The sequence below is a fragment of the Nycticebus coucang genome, chromosome 20 (assembly GCF_027406575.1).
Source record: "Nycticebus coucang isolate mNycCou1 chromosome 20, mNycCou1.pri, whole genome shotgun sequence".
NCBI lineage: Eukaryota > Metazoa > Chordata > Mammalia > Primates > Lorisidae > Nycticebus > Nycticebus coucang.
The window spans coordinates 36,861,607-36,888,612 of record NC_069799.1 but is presented as its reverse complement, the minus strand read 5'-3'; the positions used below and the strand labels follow the sequence as shown (position 1 = coordinate 36,888,612).

Below are 27,006 nucleotides of genomic sequence, written 5' to 3'. Positions count from 1 at the left end.
ATGGTCCTAGCAGAGTCCCCTTCCTGAGCCTTTTCTTGCTCCAGGAACCCACATAGTGAGGGAGGGGTTAGGCCTGGTTTCTTCTCACCTGAGCCTCTAGAGGAACTCTGTCCCTGACAACCTTTTTCCCTAGTGGTGGCAACCATTTTAAAACTTCCTTCTGCTCTTGGGACCTGCTCCTGGCCTGGCTTTCTCTCACTGACTCTTCCTCCCCACTCTGGTTATCAAGACCTAAAAATCTGGTTGAACATTCTGGTTGTAGAGCCTCAGGCACTTTTTAAGCTTTTGAATATCAGGCCTAACTGGGGGATGAAGTGAATTGTGGAGATGAAGATAAAAAGAGATGAAGCAGGGGTAGGTAAGGAGCTACATTACCTGGAAAGCAAAGACAGTGTGAGACCTGTAGGTGTAATAAGTCATATGAGCCAGCAGAGTGGATCAACAATGGTTGTTGTTCTATTACCTTATTTGGCGAAGATGTGTATTTCCCTCCCAAATTTTGGCACCAAATATCACATATGGGGACCAGATGTCAGGTATATGTTCCCTGTGTTTTTGTTCCAGGAGCCAAAGAATGGTTACTGGTACCAAGACAGTGGAATAAATGAGCAGAATAAGGACATACATGTACACAAAAGATCAAACTTTATTAGAGCACAGTACACTCCACAGAATGAACACATCTTTCAATTGGAGAAAACTGTGGGTTTAGTAAGATGCTTTTTCTTTACATACACTTTCCAATTCTATGTTAAGTGGTGTGGGGGTAAATATTTATGATTTTTCCTGAAAGGAGGGAAAACTTCCAGAAAGGAGTGTCTTCCCATTTCCTATCCCAGTAAGGCAATTTTCAGCAGTTATCATTGTATTTGTGTAGTGTGATAGAACTGGTACAAATAATACTATGTTAATAAAAATAGATCACTTGAGCTTACAGTCACATTCCTTGAACCCATGATCCAAACATCCCTTTTTGTGGCTTTGGCTATATGTCCACAATGTGGCCTCTCAACCTCTGTGACTTATTTTTGTAGAGCAAACATCAGTTCCCTTTTTGGAAGCCTTCCTAAAATGCCAGCTTATCTTTCGTGGAAGCCCCCTCTGGTCATTTTTTTCCTCTTATGATAGACAAAGGATCTCCTAGTATTATCTGACCCTGTCTCTCCTCAGCCCTACCTAACAGGATAAACAGAACTTTAAGGCTTTGACACATGATTGACATTTGTAGAGTATTTCATTCATATGAATTGTGATTAGAAAAGCATGAGAAACATTTAAAGACATTGTCACATTCTTCACATATATACAATTTCTTTATGAATTCTGCTATGGACTGAAATGTGTGAGTAGTGGTTATAGGATTCAAAACTCTCCTCACATTTGTAGGAGATTTCTCTGTTATAAAGTTTTCATTTATACAATGGTTTGAGCAAAAGTTAAACATCTGTCAAGTTCTTCACATTTGTAGTTTCTCTTCCACATGAATTCTATTGTGTTCTGAAAACTTGAGTATTGGCATTAGGCTTTACCATGTCTTCATGTTGTTACATTTTTTCTCTGGGATGATTTCTCTTATGTCTAATAAGGGCTGAAGACGAGGAGAAACCTTTGCCACATTATTCACATCTGTAAGATTTCTCTACAGTATGAATTTTGTTATGTGTAGTAAGGTTTGAGTTCCAATTAAGGGTATTACCACACTGTTCACGGTTGTGGGATTTCTCACTAATGTGAATTCTTTTATGCCTAGCAAGTTATCAACACCAGGTAAAGGTACTACAACATTCTTCATATTCTGAAGATTTCTATCCTGTATGGTTTATTTTATGGGCAGTGAGGTTGAATGTGAGTTAAAGGGTTTGCCACACTGTTCATATTTATAAGGTTTCTTTCCAGAATAAATTATATTATGTACAGAAAGGTTCATATACTGATTAAAGGTTTTGCCACACTGTTATTTATATGGTTTCTCTCAAGAATGAATATTTTATGCACAAGAAAGGCCTGAGTATTGGTTAAAAACTTTGCCACATTCTTGGCATTTGTAGGGTTTGTCTCAAGAAAGAATTCATGTACAGAAATGTTTGAGTACTAATTAAAGGGTTTGCCACATTGTTGACATTTGCATGGTTTCTCTCCAGAATGAAGTCTTTGATGTTCAGAAAGGCACAAATACTGGGGAAAGGATTTGGCACATTCTTAACGTTTCTAGGGTTTCCCTCCAGAATGAAGTTTTTGATGTCTAGTAAGGGTTGAATTAACATGAAAGGCTTTGCCCCATTGTTGACATATGTAGGGCTTCTCTCCACAATGAATTCTTTTATGTACAGAAAGGCCTGAGTACTGGTTAAAGACTTTGCCACATCACTGACACTTGTAGGGTTTCTCTCCAGAATGAATTCATTTATGTTTAATAAGGGCTGAAATATCATTAAAGGCTTTGCCATATTCTTGACATTTGAAGGGTTTCTCTCCAGAATGAATTCTTTGATGTCTAGAAAGATTTGAGTACTGGTTAAAGGCTTTGCCACATTGTTGACATCTGAAGGGTTTCTCTCCAGAATGAATTCTTTCATGTTTAGTAAGGGATGACCTAAAAGTAAAGGCTTTGCCACATTCTTGACATTTGAAGGGTTTCTCTCCTGAATGAATTCTTTGATGTACAGAAAGATATGAGTTATGGTGAAAGGCTTTGCCACATTCTTGACATCTGAAGGGTTTCTCTCCAGAATGAATTCTTTGATGTCTAGAAAGGTGTGCATGACGGTTAAAGGCTTTGCCACATTCTTGACATTTGAAGGGTTTCACTCCAGAATGAATTCTTTTATGTTTAATAAAGGCTGAAATATCATTAAAGGCTTTGCCACATTCTTGACATTTGAAGGGTTTCTCTCCAGAATGAATTCTTTGATGTACAGAAAGGTGTGAGTGACGGTTAAAGGCTTTGCCACATTGTTGACATTTGTAGGGTTTCTCTCCAGAATGAATTCTTTGATGTACAGAAAGATATGAGTTTCGGTGAAAGGCTTTGCCACATTCTTGACATCTGAAGGGTTTCTCTCCAGAATGAATTATTTTATGTTTAGTAAGGGCTGAATTATTATTAAAAGCTTTGCCACATACTTGACATTTAAAGGGTTTCACTCCAGAATGAATTCTTTGATGTACAGAAAGGTCTGAATTATGATGATAGGCTCTGCCACATTCTTGACATTTGAAGGGTTTCTCTCCAGAATGAATTTGTTGATGTCTAGAAAGGTGTGAGTAACGGTTAAAGGCTTTGCCACAATGTTCACATTTGTAGGGTTTCTCTCCAGAATGAATTCTTTGATGTACAGAAAGGTATGAATTATGGTGAAAGGCTTTGCCACATTCTTGACATTTGTAGGATTTCTCTCCAGAATGAATTCTTTTATGTATAGAAAGGCGTGAATACCAAGGAAAATCTTTGCCACATTCTTGACATTTGTAGGGCTTCTCTCCAGAATGAATTCTTTGATGTATAGATAGGGTTGAGTACTGGTTAAAGGCTTTGCCACATTGTTGACATTTGTAGGGCTTCTCTCCAGAATGAATTTTTAGATGTCCAGAGAGGTTCGAGTATGTGTAAAAGGCTTTGCCACATTGTTGACATTTGTAGGGTTTCTCTCCAGAATGAATTCTTTTATGTGTAGTAAGGGCTGAACTATTATTAAAGGCTTTGTCACATTGTTGACATTTGTAGGGCTTCTCTCCAGAATGAATTCTTTTATGTGTAGTAAGAGCTGAACTATTATTAAAGGCTTTGCCACATTGTTGACATTTGTAGGGCTTCTCTCCAGAATGAATTCTTTTATGTTTAGTCAGAGCTGAATTATTATTAAAGGCTTTGCCACATTGTTGACATTTGTAGGGCTTCTCTCCAGAATGAATTCTTTCATGTATAGAAAGGGCTGAGTTCGTGTTAAAGGCTTTGCCACATTGTTGACATTTGTAGGGCTTCTCTCCTCCAGAATGAATTCTTTCATGTATACAAAGGGTTGAGTATGTGTTAAAGGCTTTGCCACATTGTTGACATTTGTAGGGTTTCTCTCCAGAATGAATTCTTAGATGTCCAGAGAGGTTTGAGTAGGTGTAAAAGGCTTTGCCACATTGTTGACATTTGTAGGGTTTCTCTCCAGAATGAATTCTTTTATGTTTAGTAAGGGCTGAATTATTATTAAAGGCTTTGCCACACTGTTGACATTTGTAGGGCTTCTCTCCAGAATGAATTCTTTCATGTATAGAAAGGGCTGAGTACGTGTTAAAGGCTTTGCCACATTGTTGACATTTGTACGGTTTTTCTCCAGAATGAATTCTTTCATGTATAGAAAGGGTTGAGTACTGGTTAAAGGCTTTGCCACATTGTTGACATTTGTAGGGTTTCTCTCCAGAATGAATTCTTTCATGTACAGAAAGGTTTGAGTACTGGTTAAAGGCTTTGCCACATTGTTGACACTTGTAGGGTTTCTCTCCAGAATGAATTCTTTTATGTTTAGTAAGGGCTGAATTATCATTAAAGGCTTTGCCACATTCTTGACATTTGTAGGGCTTCTCTCCAGAATGAATTCTTTGATGTACAGAAAGGGTTGAGTAGTGTTTAAAGGCTTTGCCACATTGTTGACATTTGTAGGGTTTCTCTCCAGAATGAATTCTTTGATGTACAGACAGGTTTGAGTACTTGTTAAAGGCTTTGCCACAATGTTGACATATGTAGGGCTTCTCTCCAGAATGAATTATTTTATGTCCAGAAAGGTGTGAGTATTGCTTGGTAAGTTTGTCACAGTGTTCATAGTTGTAGGGTTTTCCTCCACTATCAATACTCTTTTGTTTATGATATTTTGATCTGTGGCTAAGATTGCCCTCATTTTCACACTTGTACAGTTTCTCTCCATTATGACGTCTCTTATGCTTAGATAGGCTTGAACAAGATTTGAAGACTTTGCTACCTTCTTTACATTTGTATTGTTTTTCTCCAATATGAATTATCTCATGTGTAGCAACAGAGCATGGGTTAGAGGCGTTCCCATACTTTATACAGTGAAACGTTTTCCCTACGGTATATATCATCTTATGTCTTCTTAGATTTGACAATTGTGTGAAGACTTTCAAACATTTGCTACATTGGAAGATTTTGGTTTGGGTAGACATTAAACAGTGGTCAAGTCCACTGTCACATACTTTCTGGTGCTTACATGCAGACATACTCGCCCAGTCTTTTGTTGAGTTTAAACTGTCAGGTGCACAGCTTCGATATCTCTTCAGGATTATCTCTGGAAATAAAATATTTATGTCTAGATCTTGCAAATGGTCTTGGTCAGGATGGTTAGATATGGCTGAAAGAAATTTAAATAATAGCAATTTTAGCCACTGAGTTTTTATCAGAATTGAGTAAATACACATTACATGTTTTATCTGCAAAATCATGCCAAGAACATAGGAAGATGGCATAATACAGTACACAGGCATGAATTATCTCAAAGGTAAATAAATATTGCATGTAGAAACATGCAGCACAGCAGGTGAACAGAAGTTGTAGAGACACCACAGAGTCTGGGTGCATTGGCTCATGTTTGTAATCCTAGAACTCTGGGAGTCTGAGGTGAGTGAATCAAGAGAGCACAGGTTTTCAAGATCAGACTAAGCAAGTGGACACCATTTCTCCCATAAATACTAGTCAGGCATGGTGGAACATGCCTATAATCCCAGCAATTCGTGAGGCTGAGGCAAGAAGAAGTCTTGAGCCCAGAATATTGAGGATGCTGTGAGTGATGACAACACAGCACTCCACCCACAGTGACAGAAAGTCAGTTCCAAATAAATAAATAAATACATACATACATAGACAGATAAATAAATTTGTGTGTGTGCACATACATAATATAAAATATAAAAAAGAAAAAGATAGTAAATATTAACAATAACATAGCCAGGTGTTGCGGTGGGCACTTGTACTCCCAGCTACTCAGGAGACTGAGGCAAAAGAATCACCTTAAGCCTAGGAGTTAGAGGTTGCTGTGAGCTGTAACATCACAGCAGTCTAACATGGGGGACAAAGTAAGACTCTGTCTCAAAAAAAAAAAAATTACGGGAAAAAAATATATATATAAACAAAAAGAGACAAAGAGAGTAGAAAGAAGTTTGTCATATTTACCCACAACAGATTTTATACACCATCGTAATAGAGCATGATGAAAATGGAAGAAAACTCCCAAATCCCAGCTTTATCCTCAAAAGAAAAAGAGTGACACCAGTGTTAATTCTTCTTGTTTGCAGGGCCTTTCCAGAGAAGAGTTGTCATCTCCCATGACCTACTGGGGCTGGCGGGGCCTGCCAAGCAACAATGACAACTGCAACCAAAAAATAGCCAGAGCTGTGGCAGGCTCCTGTAGTTACCAACTAATTGGGAGGCTGAGGCAAGAGAATAGCTTAAGCCCAAGAGTTTGAAGTTGCTGTGAGCTGTGATGCCACAGCACCCTACTGAGGGCAACATAGTGAGACTGTTTCAAAAGGAAAAAAGAATTGCGAGACAGAAAGATATTTAATTGAAATATTCATCAAATGAGAGCAAGGGAGATTATAATAATAAGATATGTATTTTATATGTACATATATGTGTGTGTGTCTGTATATGTATATACACACGTGTTGAGACAGAGTCTCACCCTGTTGCCCAGGCTACAGTGCCATGGCATCAGCCTAGCTCACAGCAACCTGAAACTCCTGGGTTCAAGCAATCCTCCTGAATCAGCCTTCTGAGAAGCAGGGACTAATGGTGTCTGTAATGATAGTCAGCTAACTTTATCTTCTATTTTTAGTAGAGATGGGGTGTTGCTTACTCAGGCTGGTCTCCAACTCCTTAGCTTAAGACATCCTCTCATCTCAGCCTCCCAGATTGCTGTCCATATAGACATATGACCCTGTGCCCAGCCAGGGCACAATATATTTTGAGGCAAAACCTGTCTTATTTCATAAAATATAGTTTAAGTCAAAATTTCCAGGAAAGGTAAAGAATACAAAATAATTATATAAGGGCTTATTTGGTAGAAGCATATAATTCCTTTTAAATATTTTGTGTATATATAGAAAATACATAATGAAACAAAATTTAGGACAGATTTACAACCCTCACGTACACAGTCAAATGAAGAGCCATTTGCATACATTTATTGCAGCATTATTCACATAATTCATTAGGTGAAAGAAATCCACATCTGCCTCAAAATGCAAATGAGGAAATATAATTTAGTATATATAAATAATAGAGTATTACTCAGCTTCTGACAATCAGGAAATCTTATAACATCTCTAATAAAGATAAATTTTCACATTATGATAAATGAAATAATACAGGTTTTCTGCAAAAACAGATCCATTTGAATAAAATTATATAAAATAATGAAAGTAAGACCAGGCACAATGGCGCATGCTTCCAATACTACCACTCTAGGATGCTGAATCTGGTGGATTGTGTGCACTCAGGAGTTCAAGATCAGCCTAAGCAAGAGTGAGACCCTGTCTCTAAAAATAGCCAGGTATTGTGATGGGCGCCTAGTCCCAGCTACGTGGGAGGCTGAGGAAGAGGATTGCTTGAGCCCAAGAAACTGAGGTTGCTGTGAGCTATGATGCCACAGGAAAAGACTTAGGGTGACAAAGTGAAATACTGTCTCAAAAATAAAATAAAATAGGCCATCCCTGTGGCTCACTGAGTAGGGTGCCAGCCACATACACCCAGGGTGACAGGTTATAAAAACCAGTATAGAAGTGCCCTTATGTAAGAACAAGAGAAAGAAACCCAGGATTCTCAGAAATCATTCCCAATTAATCTGAAAGAAAACCAGGATTGGCAGAAATCATTCCCAATTAATCTGACCTTCCCTAATCATATTATATAGTATGTTTTTCTCTCTGAACTTTGGACCTCTGAACACTGTTATCTGTTGCATTCACTCCAACCTACCTGGGAGCTTGACTACTTTCTGGTGTGTCTTCACATTCCAGGGTTCTTTGCTTTTCTCCAGACAGGTGATGAGGTTGGGCTTAGGGAGTGTAAGACCTGTTTTATCGAAAAAAAAAAGGAACACGACTCTTTTTGAAATTCTTCAGTGGTCATCTACTACCTTGCTAAAGTAGAGAAAAGAACAGTTCAGAACATCCTGAAAGAATAATCACCAAATACACATTCCTTACAGAAATTTTAGAATCTTTGGAAGATTTTTAACTCCACGACCCAGTACTACTGAAATAAAAATTGGTGCTAGAAATCAGACTTAATGGTGTGGGCAAAAATCTATGCCACTACATTTCTGAAATTACCATTAATGTAGTGAAGATTATAAATCAGGCAGAAAAAGGGTAATATTAATGTCACTTTAAGTCATCTTCGATATTTTCTTTTCTATACCATGACATACCTAAATTTTCCATTAACAACAAGAAACTGAGCTCAGTGCCTATGGCTCAAGTGGCTAATGCGCCAGCCACATACACCTGAGCTGGTGGGTTCGAATCCAGCCCAGGCCAACAAACAATAATGATGGCTGCAACCAAAAAATAGCTATGAGCTGTGACGCCAAGGCACTCTACCCAGGGTGAGAGCTTGAGGCTATGTCTCAAAAAAAAAAAAAAAGAATCTGGGGCGGCACCTATGGTTCAAGGAGTAGGATGCCAGCTCCATATACCAGGGGTGGCAGGTTCAACCCTGGCCACGGCCAAAACTGCAAGAAAAAAAAAAAAAAAACCCTCCAAGAAACTGATACTCATGTAGCCAAAGAAGACTCAATAAAAACCTTCTACAAAGAGAGAATATGAATTGTGTAGTGTAGACCAGGAACTGTTTATTTCAGTAATACTCGCCTAGGAAGACCAGGTGCCTGTAATTCTCCAACATGACGTCCTGGTACAAAGTTTGCTGAGCAGGGTCCAGGCAGGCCCACTCATCCATAGAGAACTCTATAGACACGTCCTTGAATGTGAACAGTTCCTGAAAAACAAACATATTTACCAAGAAGCCAGGAGGAGTTGAAAAATCGCTTTTAGTTAAATGAGTGAAGAGAACTTATTCTGACTTATATGAAAGACTGGAGTCACCTAATAAGGTAAGTATAGAAGAGACATATTCCCTCAGGTGTTGTCTAACACGGAGGAAAGGGGACGGCATAACACCCACCAAACCAGTGGACACATTACACTTTTTTTGTTTGACACAATAGAAATGAAAGGTCACCAGTCCTGGCATGTATACTTTTGTGCTTGACACAATAGAAATGAAAGGTCACCAGTCCTGGCATGTATACTTTTGTGCCTTATTAACCTCATACAGTATAAGTTTTGTATGTTTTTTATATGAAAATGTCATGGTGAGGCTCAGCACCTGTAGCTCAGCGGCTAGGGCAACAGCCACATACACAGGGGCCAGAGGGTCGAACCTGGCCCAGGTCTGCCAAACAACAATGACAACTACATGAAAAATAGCCGGGACTCAACTGTAGCACAGTGCTTATGGTGCCAGCTACATACACTGCGGCTGGTGGGTTTGAACCAGGCCCAGGCCAACTAAACAACAATGATAACTGCAACAAAAAACAGCCGGGCATTGTGGCAGGTACCTGTAGTCTCAGCGACTTGGAAGGCTGAGCAAGAGAATCACTTGAGCACAAGAGTATGAGGTTGCTGTGAGCTGTGATGCCACAGCACTCTATGGAGGGTGATATAGTGAGACTCTGTCTCCCCCCTCCAGAAAAAAAGTCATGGTGAGTTAAATGGTACGTGTAAAGTTTAAACATGTGCAATAAAGAACTGGAGATCTTGAAGAAATGTAGAAATTTATTCAGAAGATAGGGAGTGAAGATTCAATTTCTAAATTTCAAACAAGCTGAACAGGAATGCCAATGCTCCTGGTCCCATGATAATATTTTTGTCAAACATGCAGTGAACTGTAGACACTGGATTTATCCCAGTTGATTTCTGAACCAATAAACAAAGATGGCACCAATTCACAAGTGCAGACAATATTACTGCTGTGATAGGGCAGAAAAAGTTAATCATAATCTGATAAAAAAACATTTTAAAACAAAAAACTAGTTTTGGGCAAAGTTCATGGTACAGATATCTGGCATATTTTCTAGTCTCTAATCATGTCTTTAAATATGTCCTTTTTAGCATTCTGGAAAGCCAGGCTTTTCTAATTATTCTGGTGTCCAGAACATTGAGTTACTTCAGGCAGTTAATGCTGTCTTCTGTACAAGTGCATGTGCTTCATCTTATTCTATGTAGAACTGATGGAACTTCCAGATGGAAGCTAAATAGCACATATTCTCCTTCTTTGTGAATATCCAATGACCCGAACTCATCCACAATGGGAATCTTGGGCATCCACATTTTCCCATTTCAGCAGAGAGAAAGGGAACATTTTCACCATTTCAGGATATAAAAGAGCATATGAGAAGCTTGGATGAAGAGAATAGGAAGAAGACTCTGCCATATATGTAGAGGAGAAAGATTTTTGGAACCCCTTGGTTCCAAGAAATAAACTTGCATTGGAAACAAACTCATTAGGCAGGAATATCACAAGAGACAGAAAGGTTTCCAAACTCTAAGAACAAGATACTGTAGGAGAAAAGGTGGGCACAGCACTAGACCTTGGACACGTTTACCCGAGGAGCAATCATTTCTTTCTCTTTCTACTCCTTGCCTTGACTTCCTTCCCAGGGGAGATTATCTGGACATATTACTCCTGCATCTTGATGACATGCCTTTAAGGTATCACCCTAACCCCTTCACTACTACCACCTACCATATCCACAGGCAGAGGGACCCTGAAGTACAGAAAATATTTCACCCTTTTCTGTTCTTTATCACAGGAGTCAGGGAGAAGGAGATTCCACATAAAGACCAAAATATACGTTTCTTATTTCTTAGCCTCCAGTGCCCTCCCCTGCCAGCAATTTCTGCTATGGGAATGAAAATATGGGCCCTGTGACCTCTTTCTGGAAAAAAAATAAACTCCACTCTCTTAAATGTATTGGAAACCCTCATGCTTGATACTTGCGTAACCTTAGCAGCACATGCGGACACTTAATAAAAACCATAGGATGACACATCTCAGACTCATAGAATGTGTGGGAAGGCAGAGTCACAGATGAGGTGCTTCTTCTGGCCATGAAATCCTGACTGGAAGCCTGGGCTGAGGACCACTTAGTTAAGCATCACTTCTCAAGGTTTAATATGCATACAAGTTATTTCCCATTATGCCCACTCTAAGTACCTGATTCTGCAACAGCAGCACCTACTCTATTTTCAAGCAAATACTCACTTTATATACACGATGCCTATTTATGTCCTTGCTTACAAATTTCAGGAAGAAGGCTGGGCCCCTGGCTCACACCTATAGTCCCAGCACTCAGGAGTTCCAGACCTGCCTGAGCAAGAGTGAGACCCTATCTCTAAAACTAAGCAGGTGTTTTGGTGGGCACCTCAATTATCAGCTACTCAGGAGGCTAAGGCAAGAAGTTGGCTTCAATCCAGGAGTTTGAAGTTGCTGTGAGCTGTGATGCCACACCATGCTATGGAGGGTGACAAAGTGAGACTCTGTCTCAAAAAAAGAAAAATTTCACCAATCATTTTGAGCCACTAACTAAAGAACGAAGATTGCAGAATCCCTATAGGAATTTCTTTTTTTTATTTGAGACAGAGTCTCACAATGTCGTACTTGGAAGAGTGTCGTGGCATTACAGGTCACAGTAACCTCCAATTCTTGGGCATAAGTGATGCTCTTGCCTCAGCCTCCCAAGTAGCTGGGACTATAGGTGACTGCCACAACACCGGGCTATTTTTTCATAGCAGTTGTGATCATTGCTTAGCTGGCCCTGGCTGGGTTCAAACCTGCCAGTCTCAGTGAATGTGGCTGGTGCCATGATTACTGTGCTATGGGTGTCAAGCTCCCATAGGAATTAAGGAAGGAAAATAGTGAACAGTTAACCCCTATTTCAGTTTTGGTCTAACTCAACCAGCCAGACTGCCAGATGGCAAGAAACTGTTTCTATGAGACATCTAGACCTGCACATACAAAGCTCCCACACAGTGTTTCCCAAGCTCCTTTCCCAATCATTTTCTATTGGGAAATCATTTTCACTACCTTCTGTCAGCTGAGGAACATCAGGTGGTTTTTCCAACATAATTCAGCCATCTCCCCATGTTGCTTTTTTTTTTTTTCAATCTTTTTTTTATTATTAAATCATAGCTGTGTACATTAATGCGATCATAGGGCACCATACACTGGTTTTATAAACATTTGACACATTTTCATCACACTGGTTAACATAGCCTTCCTGGCATTTTTCTTAGTTATTGCATTAAGACATTTACATTTTACATTTACTAAGTTTCACATGTACCCTTGTAAAGAATTTTGCAATCTTATGCAGGAAGGGACTTCAACAACAATCTAGTCCAACCTTTTTGTTGCTATGGAACTCTTTCTTCAAACAAAAGCTTCCTAAGAGCTCAAATATAAACTCCTTTGAAAGCAGGACTGTTCTGGTTGTAGGGTAGGAGCAAGGGGAGGCAAAAATTAAAATCATATTTATAAAATTAGTAAATTTGTAAAAAATCATTGTGGAAGAAAACCTTTTTATTTACATTTTTTAACATAGAGAGGCTAAAGCAACATTGATCGCCCCATGTTGCTCTTGAATAAACTGCTTCTTCTTTCGTCAACTCTTGCCTTGTGACTTTGACTTTTCAGGAAGGAATAGTCAATCTTGGGTTCAGTTAAAATTTTACAGTTTTTGAGTGGTGTATGTAGTGGCTTGTTTAACAATTCCCCCTATTGTTACTGTGACTCCTTTCAGACCATAGCAGCACTCAGGTGGAGAAAGCAAACACAGCACAGAGTCCACTCTACTTAACACTTTGTAACAACACAAATATCTCCTGTGCAAAGAAGACCACCAATCACAATCTTGATGTATGGCATAGTTTGCTGGCACTTTAAATACTCCAAAGGTGAGAGAAGGCAGCCGTGTCTAAGGACCTGGACTCAAATTTGGACCTGCAGATTTGGGTCTGGTACATCCAGTGCCCTGTGTACATTCATGAGAATTAAGGAAACAAAAAAACAGAAATGAGGACAGTCCCAGGCAGGGGTCCTCAAACTATGGCCCGTGGGCCACATGCGGCCCGCCGAGAACTTTTATCTTGTCCACCGGGTGTTTTTGCCACAACTGCCTGTCTTGCTTAGCAGCTGACTTGTCGGGAGCCACAGTGCGCATATGTGAACTGTGTACCAACTCTCTGATGCCACTTCTTTTCTCTCTCTCCCTGCCCCTCCTTCCTTCTTTCTGTCTCTCCCTGCTGGGTGTCTTTGCCATCCTACTTAGCAGCCCACTCCTTCCGGCCTGCAGTGCGCGTGTGTGGAATGTGCACCAACTCTCGGACTCCACTCTTTCTCTCTGTCTCTCCCCACATCTCCATCTATCTGTCTCTTGACTCTTCCTCTAAGTCTCTGGTGTAATTGGAGGAGTCACCAGGTTTCCTATGCAGAGCCTGGAGCTGCCTAAGGACCAAGATAAGAACAAGTTAGGATTTTAATTTTTTAAATTAGGAGATTTTTTTTTTTGTAGTCATAAGGGCCTTTTTTTTTGCAGTTAAGGGGGGCCTTTTTTCCTGAAATTAGGACGCCTGTTTTTTTGTTTTTTTTTTTTGCAGATAGGGATGACTTTTTTTGAAGTTAGAAGAGCCTTTTTGTGAAGTTTGGAGTCTTTTTTTTTTTTTTTTAAGTTGGTTAGTTGGTTGTGGGTGGTTTCTAGGGGAATTGCATCACAGTGATAATGGAAATAGTCAGCCCTCAGTGTTAATGCAAATTGTCAGTGCTCAGAGGTAATGCAAATGGTCAGAACTCAGAGGTAATGCAAATAGTCCTCAGTGATAATGATAATTGTAAGTGCTCAGTGGTAATGCAAATTGTTAGCGCTCAGTATTAAGGCAAATTGTCAGCAGTCAGTGTTATCACAAATGGTCAGTGGTCAGTGTTAATGCAAACGGTCAATGCTCAGTGTTATCACAAATGGTCAGCAGTCAGGGTTAATGCAAATGGTCAGTGCTCAGTGTCATCAAATGGGGGCCCCAAACTGGTAATCTGCCTAGGGCCTCATGGAAACTTAATCTGGCTCTGCAGACAGCCGAGAAGTAAGAAAACCAATTTAATTGACAGTAAGTGCATTCATATTCTGATTGCTATTCAGTTGTGTATGATGTTGAATGTTGTGTGCTGTATAAGCCCCGGTTCACACTGTTATGATCTCTGAGCAGTGAGAGTTCAGCCATACACTTGTGTGGCTGAACTCACATTAGATTGGGAAGAAAAAAAGGATAGGTGCCTTCTTTTTTCCTGCAGTGAAATCAGATAGCATGGCTGAGAAGACCCATGTGATCAGATTCCTGTGCAAGTTCACATATCACAGTGTGGTTCACACAGTGTAGTATGAACTGGAAAGGTGGTGTAGGAACTGGCTCTGTAATCATGCCTGTTCCCACACTGCACCAGTGTGAGCCTGTGGTAAAAGCAGAGCTCCATCACATGGGCACTGGCAAGGCCGAAATGATGTGGACTGGCAAGGCTGCATTGATGGACACTGATCAGACTGCACTGATGGGCAGTGCAGTCTATATGTCTCTGAGTGGGCAAATTTATTGCTGGTATATTGTTTTTGGAGCACTATGTAAATATCTAAAATATTGTATATAGATATGTATTTTACTAATAGCAATTTGGAATCCCTAGGAAACAATGATATCAAGAAAGAGAAAAATTGACTCAGAGTGTAGGATATTCAAAGAACAGTGGACTTATGATTACTTTTTCATGCAGTAAAAGGAAAGAGTGTGTGTTTCATATGCCAGAATATAGTGTCTGTGTTCAAAGAATACAATTTGCATCAACACTATCAAACACAACATAAAGATACATATGATTCTTTGGTTGGAGAAGTGAGAAAAGATAAAATATTAAAACTGAAATATACATTGACAACTCAGCAAAATACTTTTGTGAAGCAGAAACAGCTAAATACTTCATCACTGCGAGTAAGTTTTCAAGTTGCCAAGATAATAGCGTGCACTGGCAGACCATTCGTGGAGGGAGAATTTGTTAAAGCATGACTTCTTTCTGTTGCCAAAGCAATGTGTCCAGAGAAGGTCGATTTATTTAGTACAGTGAGTCTTTCAGGACCCTCAATTACACGAAGGATTGAAGAAATGGGAGACAATTTGCATCAGCATTTGTAAAACTCTGCAAAAAGCTTTCCTATATTTCCTTGGCAATCAACAAAAGTAATGATGTTCGTGAATGTGCACAACTTCTAATTTTTATTTGTGGGATGAATGACTATTTTGAAGTCACAGAAGAGCTTGCTGCACTGCAAAGCATCATAGGAACAACTACAGGAGAAGATATCTATGAAAAGGTTTGCCAAACTGTGAATAGTTTGGAGCTGGACTGGGCAAAACTAGCCAGTGTGAGAACTAATGGTGCTCCTAGCATGGTGGAGTCTAAGAAAGGAGTAATTGCTCGCATTAACCAAGAGATGGACAAACATAACCATTCTCATCCAATAGCCATACACTGCCTCATCCACCAACAAGCGCTGTGTAGTAAATCAATGAAGTGGGACTCTGTTATGAAAACTGTGGTATCTTGTGTATTACCTCTAACTTCATTAGAGGTAATACACTAAACCACAGACAATTTCAGAAATTTCTGTCTGAGCTAAATGTTGCCAGTGAAGATTTTCCGTACCACACAGAAGTCCATTGGCTGAGTCGAGGGAGAATATTGAAACATTTCTATGATCTACTTCCACAGATTACAGCTTTACTGTTTTCAAAAAACAAGTACCAGAGCTCAATGATGCAAAATGGAAACGGCACCTTGCCTTTCTGATGTTACAGAGCTACTCAACAATTTCAATGTGCAACTTCAAGGAAAGGGGAAGCTCATCTGTGATATGCAATCATATGTTAAAGCATTTGAAGTAAAACTAGGCCTCCTCATCAAACAAGTGAAGGAGAAAAATTTCTGCCATCTCCCTACAACAAAAAATCTGCTAGCGGAAAATCCATTGGTTGCATACCCAAATAAAACATGTGTGGATTCACTGGAAAAGTTGCAAAAGGAGTTCCGATTTAGATTTAAAGAGCTTCATCTGCATGAACAGGACATACAGCTTTTCCATAACCCATTTCATATTGACGTTGAACATGTGGATACAATTTACCAAATGGAACTGGCTGAACTGCAGAATTGTGACTCTCTGAAAGATGCATTCAAGTCAAGCAGCCTTCCTAATTTCTATCCTCTCCCCTCTGAGACATATCCTAATCTCAGGAACCATGCGCTCAAAATGGCAACCATCTTTGGCAGCACTTATGTCTGTGAACAGACATTTTCCAGAAAAGTGAAATCTGAAATCTCCAACCAGATCTGGACTGACTGATGCACACTTGCATCACTTGTTACAACTAGCAGTGACAAATATGGAACCGAACATTGACCATCTCATTAGCCAAAAGCAGGCCCATAGTTCCCACTGAAATACTGGTAAGTTTGTTGATTTAACTTTACTTGTTCTTCATTTTAAATATTGTATTTCTTCCTATTTATTTATTTACTTCAAAATAAGGTATGTAGTGTGCATAGGAATTTGTTCATAGTTTTTTCTTTTTTTTAAACTATAGTCTGGCCCTCCAACGGTCTGAGGGGCAGAGAACTGGCCCCCTGTTTAAAAAGTTTGAGGACTCCTTGTCTCAGATACAGTCAATCCATATCTGTCACCCAGGTTGCGCCTCTGGCCTCAGAGTCTCTGGGATAGTTTTAGGTCTGAAGATATCAGGGTAATTGAAACACAGAGACAAAATGGCTTACTGCTGCCAAATAAAAGTAGTTTCTAAAACTCTACAGGTTACCCCCAAAGCCACCATAAACAGGAAAAATGGAAAACTGTAGCTAAATATACCTTTACTAAATGTTCATTACAAACTTTTACAAAGAGATGGCAATACATAGAGAATAGTTTGTAAATGTTTTATAAGATTTTGTTGCAAGTGGTGCCTGTAGCTCAGTTGGCAAGGTTGCCGGTCACAATATACCTAGGGTGGCAGTTTGAACCCAGCCCAGGATCTGCTGAGCAACAATGACAACTGCAACCAACAAATATCCGGGCATTGTGGTGGGTGCCTGTAGTCCCACCTGCTTGGGAGGCTGAGGCAAGAGAATCACTTTAGCCCAAGAGTTGGAGGTTGCTGTAAGCTGTGATGCCAGGGCACTCTACCCAGGGAGACAGCTTGAGGCTCTGTCTCAAAAAAATAATAATAATTTTGTTATAAATAAAAGTACACATAGCTACGATTTTCCTTTTTCCCTGTGTATGGTGACTGTAGGGACACCATGTACTATAACTCTTCATGAAGGGAGATTGGAAATTGGCAGAGACCATTGCAGCTTCATTATTTGGGACAGCATGCACTTTGCTGTGCAATTATGCTTTGTGACTGGAAGGTTGAGATGGAAAGCATCCTCTGGAGTCACACTCAGTGGCCATAATCTATCTATCTAATCTATCTATCTATTTTTTTTTTTTGAGAGACAGTCTCATTTTGTCACCCTCAGTAGAGTATTGTGGCATCATAGCTCACAGCAACCTCAAACTCTTGGGCTCAAAGCGATTCTCTTGCCTCTGCCTTCCAAGTAGCTGGGACTATAGGGGCTTGCCACAATGCTTGACTGTTTTTGGAGATGGGGTCTTGGTCTGGCTGAGGCTGGTCTTGAACCCATGAGGTTAGGCAATCCACCTGGCTCAGCCTCCCAAAGTGTAGGATTACAGGTGTGAGCCACCGCGCCTGCCTTGGCATCATCTATGCTTATGTCATATGTGGTAATTCTGGATGGTGTGCAAAAATACTATATAATTATACAAAGAGTCATTTCAAACTCCAGAAGAACCCACCATAATTGTAGACAGAAAAAGAACTGTCATATTAAACCAAAATGTGATGCTCATCTCAAACAACCTAAGAGATTGCAAAGATGAATTTAATCACCATAAATAGTCCCCAGTAAGAAGACCTGACAGCACCATTGGTTATAGAGGGTATCCGTAAAGTTTGTGTGCAACTTAAAATAGTAAAACCAAGGGTGACAGAGTGAGACTCTGTCTCACAAAGAAAAAATAATAAAAGAAAACAAAAGACAAAAACAGAAAGAAAACATGTATAGGGGCAGGGGATAGTGGTGAGAGAGATTGGGGTACATAATTCAACAAAGAAAGGCACTCTGATTACAAAAATGTCCCAGGCTTTGTGTTCTCAAGAGCAGCTCACTGCAAAAAACAAAACTTCCCATGGTGACTCAGGTGATACTCCCTATTTTCCCTATGACAAGGCCAGGCACAGGCTCTGCAAATTCCCATTTCTTGCTCATAATCAATTACCCAAACAGTTCTTTCTTCACCACTCACAACAAAATACTTCTTCAAATTTTGCTGAAGTTACTTTTCTTCCCCCAGGATGCTGACTTTTGGCCAATTCTAAGTATGACTTCAGTATCTAACCCCTCTTTATGCTCCTCCTAAGAACTGTCTGACTGCAGAATGAAACATCTCCTGAGCTGGCAGATTATTTCTCCACCCTCCATTCTGCCCTAATCACCCATCGTTTCTACACTTGTGTGCTCCTCTCTATCAAAAGCCCTTGTGTGTGATACTTGCAGATTTTATACTTCATGCTTTTCCCCAAGCAATACTTCCTACAATAATGAAGAATTCATTTTATTGGACAATAAGACAGAATTTCAATTTTATTCTATTGGACAGTGTCTAGAAACACCACTAGAACAATACTAATTACACCTCAGGAAGTGCGTATCATCACCCTCCACTTCTATCAACTAAATCAGCTTGTGGGTTGTGAGCTTTCAAGGCTCTACACATCTGTCCCTATAAAGGGCTCTTCCATAGCTGCTGCGAACAGGCTGAAAACCTGCAGGGAAGAATTCCTGGGCCATCAGTGATCATCTTGTGGAGCACCAAGATTGATCTTGTCTTAGTAACTAGACTCAGACCTCTGGTTCCCAGTCAAGTTTGTTCACTTACTCATAGACAAGAAAATATCAAGTGTTTGAGAAATCCACCAAAATTCTGCAAACTCAGTGTAGATGTTTATACGATGGAAGGAAATTGTAAGACACTTTTCATTTCTTATGTGAACAGGAAAAGCAGGCTCGGCACCTGTGGCTCAAGCAGCTAAGGCACCAGACCCATACACCTGAGCTGGCAGGTTCAAATCCAGCCAGGAGCCTGCCAAACAACAACAACGGCTGCAATAAAAAAAAAAAAAAAAAAAATAGCCGAGTGTTGTGGCAGGCGCCTGTAGTCCCAGCTGCTTGGGAGGTGGAAGCAGGAGAATCACTTGAGCCCAGGAGGTGGAGGTTGCTGTGAGCTGTGATGCCACAGCACTCTTCCCAGGGTGACAAAAAAAAAGAAGAAGAAAAGCAAAATTACCTATTTTGTGAGACAATTGTGATGTCATTTAATTATTAATTCCATGAAAACAAATCATTTAGTAAACAATCATCGGAGACCATCTCTGCAAATTTACAAGTCTCCTTCCATAGCATTTAGCATTAAATTCCAACTTCCAGAAGATACAAAACGGAACAAAGTTACCTACTGTTACAAATTCTCCAGTCTGTGGAAGACAGAAACTGATATTTGGGAATATTCACAATTCACCAATTGATCTACCACACTTTCACATGGAAATGTATTCATTTATATGCAGCCATGAAGCAATCCAAACTTTGTCTCTTTCTTCTTGGTGTCATTGCAAAGCTAAGCCCTGGGCTCCCATCTGAAATCATCCTCAGACAGTAACATATCTCAAAATGTTACTATAGAAGGGATCATGGTGAAACTTGCCCTTTTCCCTTAGGTTGGGTCGCTGAAAAGATCAACTCAGTTACCATAGGGGCAGCATTTGGTTGCTAGGGGGAATGTGTGTTGATAGGTGGAAACAGACAGGTCTTGTGCTTCAAATGACTTTAGGGCCAGGTCTATGAGATAAGGAGTCCAGCAGCTCCTTTTCTGATTCTAAATCAGGTTACTCAGGTTTTATACAGGAGAAGCCTGTGCTTTCTGATCAAAAATGACCTTTTCATTGAAAATATTCTTTATACCAAGGAATCATATTTTGGTGTGAAATTTACTTAGCTCCATCACTATACTCACTCAAAGAAAAAAGATAAAAACCATTTTTTTTAATGATATGGAATGTATCACTACATATTTAATCCCTTTCCCGAATTCCAGTTCTGTCTTGCATTTTCAGGAAAATTTTCTTATTCTTTAAGGTATATTGATATATTTCATTTTACACTTAATGAAAAATTGAAGCTGAAATAAAGAAACAAAGCTTTTCAAGGTTCACTGTTGACTGAAATACAGAGATGCCTCAGTCAAGTAAGGTCACCCTATCTATCCCTGGAGACATCCTCCCACCCTCACCCTCAGCCTGCTCACAGAATTGCTCAAAGGCCACACTCCAAGGAGAAAATACACTCTAGCTCTCAATGCATATGAAGTGTGAACTGTGTTGCAGGTTTTTTGTTTTTTTTTTTGGTTGAGGCAGAGTCTTACTTTGTCATCCTTGATAGAGTGCACTGGCTTCATAGCTCACACCACCCTCAAACTCTTGGGCTCAAGCTCTTGCTTTAGCCTCTCTAATAGTTGGGACTAAAGGTGCCAACCAAACGCCCAGCTACTTTTTGTTTAGCAGGCCTGGTTCCGGTTCAAACCTACCAGCCCTGGAGCATGTGGCAGGTTCCCTAACCATTCCCTAACACCCAGGCTGTGTTGCAGGTTTTCAAAACACCTTGCTGGGGATTGGTTATCCTTATCTTTTGACATAATTTTCCTCCTTTGAAATATCTGAGAATCCGGAAGGTAAAAATAATTTGTACATTTCCTTCCGAATACCAGTACTTGGTATTTGTGAACACTCCAATGAACATGGATGTCATGGGCATCTTGGGTCATCCTCAGAAAAGTGTAATGACAGAAGGCTGGTTGAACACACATTATCATTTACAGTTACCAAGAGAGGATACCCAGGAAGGGTGATGTCTAGGAGAGCAGAGATCTTCTCAAGAAGACCACAAGGGTACACCTGCAAGGTCCTCTCCATGGTGACTCAGCTGTTAGGAATTTGTAGACTTAACTTCCTGGGACCTGGAAATGTCCACTTCTGTGAAATCCTGTATTTCTGTGGGGGTTGGAACCGCATCTCCCACTTGATTCAAAGGGACCAATGAGAAAGGTACCTGTGGGTTGGAACTGTTTTTCTTTTTATTTTTTGAGACAAAGTCTCACTGTGTCGCCCTTGGTAGAGTGCCGTAGCATCACAGCTCACAGCAACCTCAAACTCTTGGGCTTAAGCAATTCTCTTGCCTCAGCTTCCCAAGTAGCTGGGACTACAGGTGCCTGCCACAACACCCAGCTATCTTTTGGTTGTAGTTGTCATTGTTGTTTGGTAGGCCCAGGCTGGGTTCAAACCCTCCAGCTCTGGTGTATGTGGCTGGTACCCTAGATACTGAGCTACAGGCTCCGAGCCAAGGGCTGGAACTTTTTGACTGAACTTTTGAGACAGGGGTTCAGAGAGCAGCCCCAAGTGCTGACGAGTTCAGGTTTTTAAGACTTGGTCTGCATCCTGGTTGGCACACAAGATGCCCATATGCATCCAGGTAGGTTAGCAAGCATTGTACAGAAGCAGAATTTTTCAGTTAGTCAGTCACACATCTTTGTTTCAGTACATGATACTCCAGCTGGTATTTCTAAAGGTCAGTCCAGGGACAGTTGGTTCCTCCCAGTTCAACTGTCCTCCTGGAGATAAAAAGGGAAATACCAAATGAGTCAAGAGTGTGGCCATTGAATTCTTCTATGCCATAAGCTCCTCCACCTGAAAGAAAAGGCTTTTTCCTCTTAAATACAGTGTTTGGGTGCTCTTTCTCTCCATTGGGCCTTGTCTTCCTGCAACATTATCAATGGGGAACCTCAATGCAAAGACCTTCTGGCAAGGAGTATGTGCCTAGGCAAGATAGAAGGAGCAAAGGCACAATGATTTTGACCACAGACTGTCCTGGGATTATTGTCTGCTTTCTTTTTATGAGACATGTTCAGAAATTTATAAAAAACAAAAATTTAGAAAACAATCAGATAGAGAGGTGGAGCATGATGGCGGACGGGACGGATGTGTAGCCCACCTCTCCCAAGTCATCAGGTGAGAGGAAGGGGGGGGGGTCTGGACCTTTTTCCCACGTAGATTATTGGTGTGGACTTACAGCTAGAGACAGGCAGCAAATTGTCGGATTGCTGTACATAAGGTGTAATTTAAAAACCACGGACTCTGTTGTAGAGATTTTCCTTGTTTGGCAGTGCTAGCCGGCAGGCCCCTCCCTCACGGAGGACAGCAGTTTGCAATTCCTGGCAAAACCCAACTGACAAAAATTTATTCCTGAGCAGAGTTTGGCACCCGAAAGAGGAGCCACTCAGAATCACAAGGTACTAAGCAACCCGATGGAAAATTGAAAGGAAGGGATCCTGCGGATGAAACAGACATTTTGAATTGTCCAAAATGGCAGGCTCCTTCCCCCATAACAACATGAGTGATTAAATGGACTGGACCATTGCTGGTGGGGAATATTGGTGTGGGCTGGCAGTTCAGGCTGTGCAGCATACTGGCGGGTGGCTGGACTCAAAACTCCAGAGCCACAAAAACTGAGTATAAGGTTTTTGCATGCTGCAGCCGCAGCAGCAGCGAGACCCGGCAGCACCTGTGGGACCTGGCAGCAGCCCCAGTAGCCAGCAACAGCGAGACCCGGCGGGTGCCAGCACCCTCCCCTACAGCCCATTGAAGTTCCCAGTTTGCAGGAGAATGCAAGAGCAGAGTGGAAAGATTTGTGAAGCATGGACTCCTGCACTGAGTTTGGAGGTCAGATAGAAGCAGCTGAGGTTGCGCAACAATTTGGTAAAATACTTTTACAGAAACTCCAAAATTTCGATCGGCCAGGTAGGGTAGTTACTGTGGTAACAGTATAAACTGTGAATCAGGGATAAGCCTGGGAAGCACTCATAGCGCCACCTGCTGTCCAGAAAGTATATTTCATTATAAATATATTCCTACAAAAGTTGATCCCTACGTCATAAATATAGATGTATATTTCTACATATATACAAGAATAATATTTTTGTGGTTGGTGCCTTTTTTTTTCCTCATCATTTTCTTGGAGGAACTATCGCCAATTTTTATTATTCTTTATATATTTTTTACATTTATTTTCTCTATTTTTAATTTTATCTTTCTTCCTTTTTAACTTTTTTATGAACACTTTTTTTTCTCCCTTCTGTCTTCCTCTTCTTCCCTTCCTATGGTTTCTGAGTGTTAACATCAGATGTCTAGAGGGTTTTTTGTTTGTTCGTTTTGTTTGTCTGTTTTTTACCCTTTTTTTGTTTTTCTCAATTATTTTATGATTATCATTATTTTATTGTAGTTGTTTTTGTTGGTGTCGTATGTTGATGTGTTTCTGATTGTTTGTGCATCTGTGGGCTTGTGTGTCTGGTAGCCTTTTTATCTGTTTATTTGCTCACTTGGTCTCAATGAGTTTGGTGTTTCGACCTACAATTCTGAGTTCCCAGCACTCCCCTACACTCTCACTCTTAGGTCTGGAGGCCTGTCCCCCATGAGTCCAGATTCTTGAGTGATTTCTCAAGGGGTGTGGACAGGGCCTGGACTGCAGCTGGTCAGTGCTGATTCTGTGGCACGGGAGTGAGGAGACGACAGTCAGCTGACAGGGAACCACACGGGAGCGGCAGTGCCCTGAGGCGCAGAGCACCCACCATTTTTGGCAACAATATGGCCCACCCACGGATATCCCGAAGCCACAACCCCTGTCTCCCTGGGCAACCAGAGGAGGCTGGGCATCTTCTCAGAAGGCAACCACCACGAAACAGATCTGGGTCTGAAACACAGGCCTCGTGAGTAAAGGGTATGCCTGTGGTGGTACCGGCCTGGGTGGAGCGTGGGGACTAGAAAACCCACGCCCAGAGTTGGAAAATTCCCAGGGCGGGGCTGACCCAGAGGACCACTTTACTAAGCCTAAGACGCACCAGACCCTCAGGGGATCATCAGCATATAGACAAAGGAAGGCAAGAGGCTAGAGCTGACCGTGTTATGAATATAAACCTGCAGAAGTAAAGACAGGGCCTGAGGCACAGGTTCTGGGAACTCAAAACAGCTTCTCTTCTGCACAGAAATGTACCAGGGATGGAAACAAATTCCCACAGAGTTGTTCTGTTCTGTCAGTAACATCAATCAGGGGCAGGACTGGAACTGAGTGAACACTCCCCAGCCTCCATCAAGCGCCCGAAGTTGTCAGGCCTCACCACACCCTGCTGGATAGAGGCATAGAGCAGTGGCCTGGCTGAGCAGATACAGATGTCCTTGTGATTGAGGCAGGTGCAAAGCCAGGACTATCTACTCATGGGAGGCAACTGAGTCACAGCCCTGCGGGGCTATCAGTGACTGGGTGTGACAAAGGTGTAAGGTGGGGAAGGAGGCAATAACCTTTCCAGACTACTCTATTTGCGGGGTGGGTCCTCCGAACTTCATGGAACACCAGAGTAAGTCATATTTGAGTTGTCACCAGACCCCTGCAATCTAGTTCCCAGAGACCTTTGAAACTCTCACACCTGAGACACGTGCTGACTGAGACAATTGATTTGGACCTTTTCAACTGAGCTAATCGCCTGAGGACTATTCAAGTGGTGCCGTGGGTGTGTGGTTGTAGGAAAGTTTGATTTTCCTTTTCCAATTGTTGCCGGTGGGGCGCGGGGTGACTTAATTGCTGGTATTTCTCCAGAGTAACTGTTTCACTCTGTTCAAACAGAGACCAGCTGAAATCAAGACAGAACCACTTAGCCCCACCACACCAAATAGGTCCCCAGTCTCTCAGGCCGTAGCACTGTATGGGTCATCAACAAAGCTTCAGGGGAAAAGTCAAACGGTGTAAAAGAATCATGGGGTGGAATCAGCAGAAAAACTCTGGTAACATGAAGAACCAGAATAGATCAACCTCCCCAAGGAAAGATATGGTAGATATAACTGAAGATCCCATTCATAAACGGCTGGCCGAGATGTCAGAAATCGAATTCAGAATTTGGATTGCAAACAAGATTAATAGAATAGAGGAAAATTTGGAAGTAGAAATTCGAAGACCAATTCAAAAGTCAGAATTAGAAATTCGAGGAGAAATTCAAAAGTTGTCTCAAGAATTAAATGAAGTTAAAGACAAAACCACAAAAGATATCAATGTACTGAAGCAAGAATTTGCAGCCCTCAAAGATCTGAAAATATAGTAGAATCCCTCAGTAACAGAGTGGAGCAAGTAGAAGAAAGGATTTCTGACATTGAAGACAAAGCTTTTGAATGCTCCCAAACTCTCAAAGAGGAAGAGAAATGGAGAGCAAAAAAAGATCAGTCTCTCAGAGAGCTCTGGGATAATTGAAAGAAGGCTAATATCCACCTCATTGGAATCCCTGAAAGTGATGAAGTGGCCTCGCTGGGCACAGAGGCCCTTCTACATGAAATTCTGAAAGAGAATTTTCCAGACATGCCTAGAGATTCTGAAATTCAGATAGCGGACAGCTTCACAAGACCTGCACGACTCAACCCCAATAAGATATCCCCCAGGCATATCATACCTAACTTCACTAAAGTTAATATGAAGGAGAAAATCCTCAAAGCTGCCAGGAGAAAGAAAACCATTACCTTCAAAGGGAAGAATATTAGAATGACTGCAGATCTCTCTGCTGAAACTTTTCAAGCCAGAAGAGGGTGGTCACCGACTTTTAATCTCCTAAAGCAAAATAACTTTCAATCCCGGATCTTGTATCCAGCTAAACTGAGCTTCATTTATGACGGAGAAATTAAATACTTTAATGACACTCATGTATTGAAGAAATTTGCCATAACCAAAACAGCTCTTCAGGATATTCTCAGACCTATCCTCCATAATGACCAACCCAATTCTATACCACAAAAGTAAACTCACTCAGAAACTTTGGATCAAACTCCAATTTCCACACTGGCGAAAGGATTAAAAATGCCCACTGCACTTTTGAAAAACTCGATACCCAAAACTTCACCAGACTTATCAATATTCTCCATTAATGTGAATGGCTTAAACTGTCCTCTAAAGAGGCATAGGTTAGCTGATTGGATACAAAAACTCAGGCCAGATATTCGTTGCATACAAGAGTCACATCTTAACTTAAAAGACAAATACAGACTCAGGGTGAAAGGATGGTCATTCATATTTCAGGCAAATGGTAATCAGAAAAAAGCAGGTGTTGCAATTTTATTTGCAGATACAATAGGCTTTAAACCAACAAAAGTAAGGAAGGACAAGAACGGTCACTTCATATTTGTTAAGGGTAATACTCCCTATGATGAGATCTCAATGATTAATATCTATGCACCCAACCAGAATGCACCTCAATTTATAAGAGAAACTCTAACAGACATGAGCAACTTGATTTCCTCAAGCTCCATAATAGTTGGAGATTTCAACACTCCTTTGGCAGTGTTGGATCGATCCTCCCACAAGAAGCTGAGCAAAGAAATCTTAGATTTAAACCTAACCATCCAACATTTGGATTTAGCGGACATCTACAGAACATTTCATCCCAACAAAACTGAATACACATACTTCTCATCAGCCCACAGAACTTACTCCAAAATCGATCACATCTTATGTCACAAGTCTAACCTCAGTAAATTTAAAGGAATAGAACTTATTCCATGCATCTTCTAGGACCATCATGGAATAAAACTTGAGCTGAGTAACAACAGGAATCTGCATACTCATACAAAAACATGGAAGTT

The 27,006-nt window shown here is 40.8% G+C and overlaps 1 protein-coding gene across 2 annotated transcripts in view; it reads right to left on the bottom strand.

The window, feature by feature from the left end:
* Positions 1–639: 639 nt before the first annotated feature.
* The window catches only part of LOC128572972 (zinc finger protein 91-like), a 43,570-nt gene continuing 17,203 nt past the window's right edge, over positions 640–27,006 (bottom strand). Inside the window, exons 2-4 of one of the 2 annotated variants that reach the window (XM_053573142.1) lie at positions 8,875–9,001; positions 7,979–8,074; positions 640–5,354 (exon numbers count right to left, since the gene is read on the bottom strand). In XM_053573142.1, the coding sequence (XP_053429117.1) occupies positions 2,401–5,354; positions 7,979–8,074; positions 8,875–9,001 (3,177 nt within the window). In that variant the 3' untranslated portion in view covers positions 640–2,400. Of the gene's footprint in view, positions 5,355–6,172; positions 6,248–7,978; positions 8,075–8,874; positions 9,002–27,006 lie in introns of those variants that run through there. The other variant, XM_053573143.1, reaches the window with a different exon arrangement.